Genomic DNA, 10844 nt, shown 5'->3' on the forward strand with positions numbered 1-10844 from the left:
TTGCACCACTGCACTCCAGCCTGGGCGAAAGTGCAAGACTCTGTCTCAAAAAAAAAAAAAAAAAAAAAAAAGAACACAGGGACCAGGACATCTGGGTGCGTGGGGGAGTCTGCCCCTGGGAGGGCTGGAAGGATTCAAGGAGCAGGCTGCTGAAGGCCTCATATGCTGATGGAACATGCGGTTCCTTCCTCTCTAGGCAAGGCCACGCTGGAGGAAAATGATCAGTGGAGGGGATGGGGACTCAGGCTTCCATCACGTCATCTGGCTCAGGATTTGGGGGCTGCATCCTCATGCTGAAGACCCTGCCACAGAGGGGGCCCCTGTGGGCAGGGCAGGGAGGGTGGCAGCCATCTTTGGGATGGCTCACAAAGGGGACAGAGGAAACAACAAAGACACAGCACATGGCTCCTGTAAGTCATTTTACTTTGATTATATAGGAAACGAAATCCACAAACAGGAAGCTATGTTCTATGGTTACGTCTTTTAAACAATGTTCTGTATTTACAAATTGTCTTTTTTCCCCTAAGTAAAAGCACCAGCTGAAAAGTTATAGGCTGCTAAAACCATTACGGTATTACAAACCCATTAAAAGACATTATGCCAAACGTACTTAATTAAAAACCTTAACAAAACAGACAACTGACAACGCAACCAACAAATTGAGCCACCATGCTGCTTGGGTGGCCGTTTCAATTTCCCTGCCTGCTTCTGATAAACGGGGCTGGGAGTGCTTCTCCCAGGGAGAGGACCCTCGCCCACCGGCAGGCAACTATAGGGACAGAGCTGGGGAAAGACAGCTGTCTGAAGGAAACACGGCAGCCTCACTTCCTGCTGTAGCTGGCTTCCTCGTCAGACCTCCTCAACCCACAGGCCACAGGCCACAGGACAAGGGCAGAGGCATACAGGAGGGTCTGGCCAGCTTTCAGCTGTTCATCTGTCAACAGAATGCCTTTCGGCGACCTCCTTGTCCTCATCCACTGAAGGGTCTGGAGTTTTTATTTCCTCCTAGACACTCAGCTATAGGAGACTGTGTGATGTGTCCTCAGGGACTTGCTGTCTGCCTTCGTTTTATTTATTTATTTAGACACAAAGTCTCACCGTCACCCAGGCTGGAGTGCAGTGGTGCAAACATGCTCACTGCAGCCTCAATCTCCTGGGCTCAAGTGATCCTCCTGCCTCAGCCTCCCAGTTAGCTGGGACTGCAGGCATGCGCCCCCGTCTGGCCTCTATTCTTGCAATTGAATGAGACACTATGAGGCGCTGAGTGACTCACAGGAAGGTACTTGTCAAAAGCTTTGTGTCATCAGAAGATGTGGCTGTGGAAGGAGGTTCAAAGATTGCACACACGCGCACACACACACACGCACACACACACACACGATTTGGCTTCCATAAAGCTCGAGTAGAATATTAAATATCGAGTACTGAGTTTTTAATTGTAAACTTAAGATCTCATCCTTTAACTTTACATATACATAGATAACGGGGTGGTCATGAAAAGCACTTTAACATCAGGACAGATGTTAAGTTCTGAGGTTCTGTTTTCCACTGCTCTACATACAAAATGCCCTACAAGCAAAGAAAGGCTTAAATAAATAGATGGGGATGAACATGATGCACGCCGTGGTGACATGAGTGTGGTGTGCAGGGGTCAGACAGTGCGGGACCCAGGTGGGCAGGAGCACATTGTGGAGACACAAGTGGTGGCATCTCAGTGATGTAGGGGAGGATCTGAGGGGCTCCTTCAAGGTGGAGCTAGTAGAGGCCATGGCTCAGGAGGAAGACGGGACAGGGACAGCTTGTGGGTCAGTGCCACACGCTCTCCTATTGGCCTCACGGGCCTGGGGGCAGCCCTGGGTAGCACAGGACAAGGCCAGGCTCTCCCCCTGGAGACCCAGAGATGGTGGTGGTCCTTTTAGGACAAACCCTCACCAGCCCTGCCCTCTGACCAGCCTGTCACTGGTGCTGATGTCAGGTAGTGGCCAGTGAGGAAGGGGGTTATTGGCAGCCCTGCCTGTGGCTAAGGCACACCTAGCCTGGGAGCCCTGAGCAGCTGACCTGAGCAATCCAGCATCCCTTCAGTCACAGACGCTGAAGCTCCCAGAGGCAGCTCCACCAAGCGAGGGTAACAAGACCTGAAACCACCACCTACCCCGCTGAGCAGGACCCCCACTCCCTGCAGCAGGGAGAGGCTCCTGGGCCCCAGAAGCTGGAGGGGATGGTGTCTTGAGTCCTGATACCTGCTGCTGCTATCCTGACCCCTGACCCCTCAACTCACAATGCCACACTGTGACCACTGGGGCACCTCCTGATTATCAAGAAAAGTGGATACAACCAAATGCTGCTGTCTGGGCCCAGCGGAGACTCCCTGGGGCCTCGCTAGGGTGGGGGTTTCACACTATGCCCCAGAGACCCAGCAGGGAAAGCGAGGCGGCAGGGTAGGGGACCAAGAGGCTGGGCCTACAGACGTCCTTTGCAGGAAAGGCCACAGATCTGCCAGGAAGAAAGTCCCTGGGCTCCAGATCTGGGGGGCGGGGGGCCTTTGTGTGCCATGCACTCTAAGCTAGCTGAGGAGGTGATCTTCAATTTGGGAGAGAAGCCCACTCCCCCGCTTCCTGCCCCTCAGCAGCCACAAGATGGGGGAAGGTGGCTGGTGCAACAGGAGCCTCAGCTCCCAGCTCCAGCTCCACAGATCTTCACCGCACACCCGTGTGCACGCACATGCACACCCGTGTTTACAATCACCTGCACCCCCACGGTGGGATAGCGAGTCCGGTCAAGGTGCAGATGTTTGGAAGCTGAGTTCCTGGGTCCCTGAGGGTTCCTGACCAGAGGCCCTGGCTGCTGCAGGGACCGACGCTGGAGAAAGCTGGGAAAAGTGCTGGGATCTGTGCTTCGTCCCACACGTGGGCCATTACTTCTTTCCTCCAAATTCAGGCCAGAAACGGGTGTCTGGGCTCTGGAAATTGCCTTGAGCAGAGGAAACACTCTACTCCTGCTTGGCATCAAGGCCTGGGCGATGGAGAGTCAGGCACAGTGCCCCTGGGGCACCGCCTGCCCTGGCACATAGGATTAGGACCTGCTGGAGGCCTGTACCCTACTCCTGGCCGACGTGACCCAGATGCAGAGGCACGACTGGCACTGAGGTCCACTCTGAAGGATGGCTCTGGAGAGACAGCGCCTGTATGCCACCCGTGAGCCTCTGCAGTGGGGGTCCTGGTGTGAGGTGGGAACGGCTGCCACCCCTCCTGGGAGGGCAGGGACTGGCCCCGCACATTCCCAGAACTTGGAAGCTCTAGAGACAGTCAGGAAGGAAGCACGCCTCGGGGACAGGCTTGAGTGCCATCTGGGTGGAAGCTGGACACGCGCAGGCCCTGTGGAGCTGGACAGCCCCATCAAGGCCTCACAGGAGGCTGGCCAGGCTGGTGTTGGGTCCATTCTGAGCTTGGAACTGCACAGGGGGTGGACCGTCTGTCCACTGTGGGAAAGATAGGACATGCGAGTCAGACACCATGGGCTGTTCCCAGGGAAGGAGAGGTGGGAATGTTGCCCTCCTTGGGCTGCTAATCCAACCGGGACTCTGCTCTCCACGCCCCAGTCCAATGGGCCCCGAGGAGGCACCTGTGTCCCTTGCTAGGGTGGGGGGTGCCCGTGGCCATCTCTCCCATCAGAGGGCACTCCCGAGGCTGAGTTAGGGTTTGTTGGACAAAGAGAAATACAGCCAAGGTGCCCCCTTCCTCTTGCAGGTGGGGAGCCCGCTGGTCCCCGATCCCATCCTCACACCCACACCCGTACCGTGATGAGGTTGTGTTCGGGGAGGCTGCAGGCCTCAATGTGGTCCTGGAGCAGCTGCTGTGAGAAGTTCTGGTGCATCTGGGCGGCTTCATGGGCATCCATGGCATTCCCACAGGCTTTATTCAGGTCTGAGAGTGAGACAGGAACATGGGGACTCACCTTGCCCTGTCACTGCCCAGGCCCTCCCACTTGGTGCAGATGGAGCCCCAAGGTCGGTGGATCTCTGGGTGCCTGACACATCACTGGCCCTGAGCCCTGTCTTGGGATCACAAAGACCATGCGCCAGTTGCTCTCACAGGGCAGAACAGGGCTGGTTGGGCAGTGAAAGCCCAATGCCAGGCTTCTTGCCAGCACTCCAGGGAGCCTATGGCCAGCCCTCAGGCAAACAGACGTCTGACGCCCATCCTGAGGCAGCAGCCCCAGGCAGCCCACTCCACATGGAGCACCCCGTCTCCTGTCACCTCCCCAGGGCCCTGGGGGAGTCTCTGGATCTCAGTTTCGTAATCTGGAAATGGGGGAGCTGCGGTAACAGCACTGATACTCGCTGAGTGCCCGCACTGCTCCCAGAGCAAGCTGGCCAGCCCTGCCCAATAGGCATGGCTGCTATCTGCCTTCCTGGCAAGAAGCGAGGCTCACAGCTCAAGTCTACCAGATACCAAGTCTCACCCTCTGGGTCCTGTAGAGACTGAACCAGACCCCGAGTCAAGTGGATGCCACAAATGCACCCACTGCCCTCAACCACGGTCTTCTGAGGAGCACCCCCTACCCATGCTAGAACTGGGGCTGTGGCCCATGGAGGCCTAGTCCGAGCTAAGGCTGAGCAGGACGTGCCCAGCAGCCTTGATCTCTCGGGAGGGCCAGGCTGGGGCCGGGGAAGAGGGGTAGCCATTGCACTCACCTCGCAGCAGTGCTGACGACCACAGCTGTACCGACATGTCTGGGATCTTGCTGGCGAGCTGCATGGCAGGTACCACCATGTTGTTACTCTCCTGTCAATCAAGAGCAGCAAGGGGGAGTGAGGAGCCCGGAACCCACTTGCCGAACCCAGCCCAGGCTGGGGTGGGGATAACCTACTGAACCCAGCCCAGGCTGTGACATCCTTCTGCATCTGGTGAACTCCTATGCTTACCTCAGAGCCCATCTCAAATGGCCCTCTCTGAAGTATCGCTGAAAAACAAACTGCCCTCACTTCTGGCTCTGCAGGTACCTACTCACAGGAGCATGGCCAATGGACAACTCTGGGGGCTTCTACCTTTTCAAGCGGAGAAAAAGCACTGATGGCAGTTAGCCCTGGACCCACAATGGGGGCTGATCAGAAATGAAGATTCGTTTAGGGTTCTGGGTTCCAGGTTCTGAGAGGGGCAGCAGCCTCTCCGGTTTGTCTTCCACAATTGAGTTGCCTCTCGTGGGAGGCCCCGGCAGACACGTAGGGGCTTTGGGGGCACCAGCATGCAGGAATCCTCCAATCCTGAATCCCCGCTTGGTGAATGCACAGGGCCACCCCAGTTGCAGCCCTAGCATCCTCAGGATGTGGCAGGAAGAGCTCAATAAGAGCCATCAGGGCCCATAAATGCCCATCCCTGTCACTATGGCAAGGGCCTGGAGCCGGTGGACAGGAGCCTGTGCTACACAGCCTACATGGCGACCAGCAGTGCTGGGCTGACCCTGTCTGGGTCGAGGACTCAAAGCCCTGTCAGCCTGGATGTGGGGTTCAGGTAAGGCCTGGAGAATTCCCTAGATGGTAGCTCCTGGCAGCCCAGGGAGCACTTGGGAAGTCAAGATGGACACATCCCCAAAACCGACTCCTGAGAACTGGCTTTGATGCCACCAAATACTTCTCCAGAGTGCAGAGATGCTCCTCCTGAGACGCAAAGCCCAACAACTCTATGCTGCCCTGTAGCTGCACCTTGAAAGTGGGCTCCAAGTGGGTCTTGGAGCTTTTTAAAATTCACCAAGCCCTTCTGACACCTCACAGCAAGAAAAACTGCTCTCTTCCACTAGGCCTGGCTTATTGTGAGTCAGGATGGCCTCTCTGCAGAAAGCCAAGGGCCTCTGTCTGAAAGCAGCCTGGGGAAGGAGAGTCCTCCTTCAGTGCTCCTGGGTAGGTTCTCCCAATGCCAGCTTGGGGTACCCCACAGAATCTGGTTTTGAAGACTTGAGTGATCCTGGGGCGTGTCCCGCTCGTGTGGACACTCTAGCCTAACAGGCTCAGGACAGGGTATCCTAAGCTCTTCTCGGCCCCTGGACCCTCACCTGAGCCCATCTGACATACCCCGAGGCCACCTGCACTGTCCAATGGGGACATACAGCCCTCACTGTGCTCAGAGGCTGATGGCAGGGTGGCAGCACATTCTAGAAGGAGCCAGCTACAGGTTTTGACAGGGTGGTGGCATCCCCAGTACTGAGGCCAAGGCCCACCAGGGCCTGAGCTGCAGGGCCCATTCATTGGCCTCTGCAAAGGCTTACCACACAGTTGTGTGTGTGTGTTGCGGTGGGCAAGGGCAGGCACCAGGTTTGTTAACAGCATCCACACTGAGGGAGCCCTCAGATCCCGTGAAACTTTATAAGCCAAGACACACATCCTGCATTATCTATCCTGTGGAAATGGCTACAGTGAGAATGGTTAAACTACAGAGTAGATGGTGCTTCAAAACACTCACTGCCATTAAGGAAAAAAAAAAAAAAGTTTCCAATACAGTGGTGTGGAGAAAGGCAAATATAAAATTACCCAGTGGCTCACACCTGTAATCCCAGCGCTTTGGAAGGCCAAGGTGGGCAGATCACCTGAGGTCAGGAGTTTGAGACAAGCCTGGCCAGCGTGGTGAAACTCCATCTCTACTAAAAATACAAAAATTAGCCAGGTGTGGTGGCATGTGACTATAATCCCAGCTACTTGGGAGGCTGAGGCAGAAGAATCCATGGAACCTGGGAGGTAGAGGTTGCAGTGAGCCGAGATTATACCACTATACTCCAGCCTGGGCAACAGAGCAAGACTCCATCTCAAAAAAAAAAAAAAAAAAATCACCAAATAGGCTGACAAGCAAAACCTCCAGGTGGAAGGGGTGGGCAGCGGGAAGGGATGGATGACAGAGACATGCTATTTTTTTGTTTTGCTTCTCAACCTTTTAATTATGAACATGTTATATTTTATAATCTAGAAAAATAACAACTTCTTTTTTTTTTTTGAGACAGGATCCCACTGTGTTGTCCAGGCTGGAGTGCAGTAACATGATCACAGTTCACTGCAGCCTCAACCTCCTGGACTCAAGTGATCCTCCCACCTCAGCCTCCCAATTAGCTGGGACCACAGGCATGAGTTCCCACACCGGCTACTTTTTTTGTTTGGTTTTTGTAGAGATGGGATCTCACTATGTTGGTCAGGCTGATATTGAACTCCTGAGTTCAAATGATCCTTCCACCTCTGCCTCCCAAAGTGTTGGGATTACAGGCCGCTCGAGTCACTGTGCCTGGCTGGAAAATATTATTATTTTTTTAAGAGATAGCATCTCTAGGGCCAGGCACAGTGGGTCATGCTGTAATCTAGCATTTTGGGAGGCTTAAGTGGGTGGATCACTTGAGCTCAGGAGTTCAAGACCAGTCTGGGTAACATGGAGACCTGGTCTCTACCTAAATGGCTGAGTGTGTGGCACACACCTGTGGCCCCAGCTACTTGGGAGGCTGAGGTGGGAGGATCACTTGGGCCTGCAAGGGGCGAAGGTTGCCATAAGCTGAGCTGAGATCGTGCCACTGCACTCCAAATTGGGTGACAGAGTGAGACTTGGCCTCAAAAAAAAGAGGGTCTCGCTAGGTTACCCAGGCTGGTGGTCTTGAACTCCTGGGATAAAGGGATTCTCCCCATTCGCCTCCCAAAGTGATACAGGCAATGAGCCACTGTGCCTGGCCAACATTTTTTTTCTTGAGATGGAGTCTTGCTCTCACCTAGGCTGGATGGAGTACAACGACACGACCTCAGCTCATTGCAACCTCTCCACCTCCTGAGTTCAAGCAATTCTCCTGTCTCAGCCTCTGGAATAGCTGAGAGTACAGATGTGCACCACCAGGCCTGGCTAATTTTTATATTTTTAGTAGAAATGGGGTTTCACCATATTGGCCAAGCTGGTGTTGAATTCTTGACCTCAGGTCATCTACCTGTCTCGGCCTCCCAAAGTGCTGGGATTACAGGCATGAGCCACCATGCCTGGCACAAAAATATCTTTTTTTTTTTTTTTTCTGAGACAGAGTCTCACTCTGTTGCCCAGGCTGGAGTGCAGTGGCATGATCTCGGTTCAATGCAACGTCTGCCTCCTGGGTTCAAGTGATTCTCATGCCTCAGCCTCCCGAGCAGCTTGGATTACAGGCTCCCACCACCACGCCCCACTAATTTTTGTATTTTTAGTAAGAGATGGGGTTTCACTATGTTGGCTAGGCTGGTCTTGAAACTCCTGACCTCAGGTGATCTGCCCGCCTTGGCCTCCCAAAATGCTGGAATTACAAGCGTGAGCCACTGTGCCTGCCCAAAATATCTTCTTAAAAAAAAAAAAACACAACAGGCTGGGCGCGGTGTCTCACGCCTGTAATCCCAGCACTTTGGGAGGCCGAGGCAGGTGGATCACGAGGTCAGGAGTTCGAGACCATCCTGGCTAACACAGTGAAACCCCGTCTCTCTACTAAAAATATAAAAACATTAGCTGGGCGTGGTGGCAGGTGCCTGTAGTCCCAGCTACTTGGGAGGCTGAGGCAGGTGAATGGTGTGAACCCGGGAGGTGGGACTTGCCGTTAGCCAGGATTGCACCACTGCACTCCAGCCTGGGCAACAGAGCGAGACTCTGTCTGAAAAAAAAAAACTTCAAGACCTCGTGAGATCAGGAGGGTGAGAGTAGGCAAGGAATTGACAAGAAGGACTGAGGTGGCCAGTCCCACCAGACACCAGCTGACCTTGGGTGGGGACCAACTCCAAGGGCCACTTGTACCCTGAGAGGACACTGTGCATGCTGGGCAAGAATGAAATGTTTGGGAGTCTGACTGAGAGGAGGCACCTCTCTGCCCCACGGGTGTCCACACATAGGATGGGGTGCCTGCGTCATCCCCACTAGCTCAGGGCAGCTGCTTTGGTTCTGGCTTCAGCTCCCCGAGCCCAGGGGCTCTGCCTGCCTGATGTCTGAGGCCACACCCATCAGGCCTCCTGACTGCCCCCATACCCTCTGTGGGTGCCCAGCTCCCCTGGCCCTGCCTGCCCAGGCTGTGGGAGTCAGGGTATCCACCTAGACGTGCTCTTCGAGGGGCATAGGATGAACAGTGCCATGCCACCCCTAAACTGCTGGCCAGCTCCTGTCCCTCAGCCAAGCCCCACAGGCACCCAAGCGAGCGGCCCAGCCCAGGGTACTCACCCTGTGGTTTCCCAGCACATAGAAGATGTGGCCCAGGAGCACAAGGGAGCAGGCTGTGAGCCGGTTCAGGTCCTCAGCATTGGACATCTTCAGAGTTTCCCGCAGAAATCGCCTGACAAGGAGAATGAGGGCGCTGACGCCTGCAGGATGGGGCCTGGGCTACCCTGAGCATGGACCACACGCTGCCCCCGCCCCACACTCACTTGGCCTCGTTGTAGCGTCCCTGGAAGAAGGAGAAGAGCCCACGCACGTAGAAGGCAGCCGCTCGGAGGCAGTGTGAGCTGCAGGGAGAGTGCAGTGTCACGTGGGGTGGGGATTTTGAGAAAGAACGTTTACAAAACAGCGGTGGGCAGCTGGAGGGGATTTCTGAGAGCCCCCTGCTGCAGACTATCTGCGAGGAGGGGTATGGGGTGTCAGGGCGCAAGGGGCAGTTGGGGGCCCCATCCCAAGAGCATGGGGAGCCTAGGCCATGAGTGGAGTGGTGCCCGGAGTGGCTCACCTGACAGGGAAGCTGTGGTCTGGGTTGATCCTCTCCAGCAGACTGTAGAGCTGAGTGGGGGAGGAGGCGGAGAAGAGCTAGTCAGCACCATTCTGCATCTTCACAGGAGAAAGGTCCCCAAGACGCACTGCAGTGCATGGGGATTTCTCTACACCCCCATAGGGACTGTGGCCCCCAGGTCAAGCCTGGTGACTGACAAGCAATAGGGGCCTCTGGTGAGAAGGGCCAGGGGCAAGACTCTCACGCCCTCAGCCAGCCCTGCCTGTGCCACCCTGTCCTGTGGTAGATGACAGGGGCCTGGGCGTCCAGAAGGCCTTTATATGGTCAGAGTGGCACTGAGGGGCTGGCCTGGCAGTGCGTAGATTGGCAGGCTGGGGCCCGTGAGCCCCGTGGGCTGCTGGGGGTGAGTGGGTGGGATTTCTCTGGAGGTGCAGGGACCCCAGGAGGCTTGGATGTGGGCGTGACCTGATAATTTAGATGCCCTCTGGCTGCACAGGCACAGGGGAGCCAAACTCCTCCTCAACACTGCGAGCCCACATCTGGCATCAGATGACCCAGCCAGGGCTGGGCTTTCTTTTTCTTTTGAGACAGGTTCTTGCTCTGTTGCCCAGGCTGGAGTGCAGTGGCCCGATCATGGCTCACTGCAGCCTCAATCTCCCTAGCTCAAGCAATCCTCCTGCCTCAGCCTCCTGAGTAGTTGGGACCACAGGCTGGCAACCCCACACGAGGTTTTTAAAAAACTTTTTGTAGAAATGGGGGTTTCCCTATGTTGCCCAAGATGGTCTTGAACTCCTGACCTCAAGTGATCCTCCTGCCTTGGCTTCCCAAAGTGTTGGGATTACAGGCGTGAGCCACAGCACCTGGCCTGAGACACTTTGGAGGTAGACCCCCAGGGGTGAAAGAGATATTAGAACTGAGGGATATCCTAGGGCTGAGGGGGATCCCAGGGCTGAGTGGGATTCTGGGGCTGAGTGGGCATCCCAGGGCTGAGGAGGGAATCCCAGAGCTGAGGGGAATCCCAGGGCTGAGGAGGGAATCCCGGGGCCGACAGAGGATCCCAGGGCTGAGGAGGGAATCCTGGGGCTCACAGAGGATCCCAGGGCTGAGGAGGGAATCCTGGGGCTCACAGAGGATCCCAGGGCTGAGGAGGGAATCCTGGGGCT

At 55.6% G+C, this 10844-nt stretch overlaps 1 protein-coding gene across 4 annotated transcripts in view; it reads right to left on the bottom strand.

Annotated features, from left to right (window-relative positions):
• Window positions 1-402: 402 nt before the first annotated feature.
• MAU2 (MAU2 sister chromatid cohesion factor) overlaps window positions 403-10844 on the bottom strand; it is a 42715-nt gene continuing 32273 nt past the window's right edge. For 3 of the 4 annotated variants that reach the window (XM_023229889.1, XM_023229888.1, XM_023229890.3), the window contains exons 14-19: window positions 9682-9731; window positions 9386-9463; window positions 9183-9294; window positions 4694-4784; window positions 3796-3923; window positions 403-3478 (exon numbers count right to left, since the gene is read on the bottom strand). In XM_023229889.1, the coding sequence (XP_023085657.1) occupies window positions 3404-3478; window positions 3796-3923; window positions 4694-4784; window positions 9183-9294; window positions 9386-9463; window positions 9682-9731 (534 nt within the window). In that variant the 3' untranslated portion in view covers window positions 403-3403. The remainder of the gene's footprint in view (window positions 3479-3795; window positions 3924-4693; window positions 4785-9182; window positions 9295-9385; window positions 9464-9681; window positions 9732-10844) is intronic. The other variant, XR_002735230.1, reaches the window with a different exon arrangement.

This window comes from Piliocolobus tephrosceles, chromosome 21 (assembly GCF_002776525.5).
Source record: "Piliocolobus tephrosceles isolate RC106 chromosome 21, ASM277652v3, whole genome shotgun sequence".
Classification (NCBI taxonomy): domain Eukaryota; kingdom Metazoa; phylum Chordata; class Mammalia; order Primates; family Cercopithecidae; genus Piliocolobus; species Piliocolobus tephrosceles.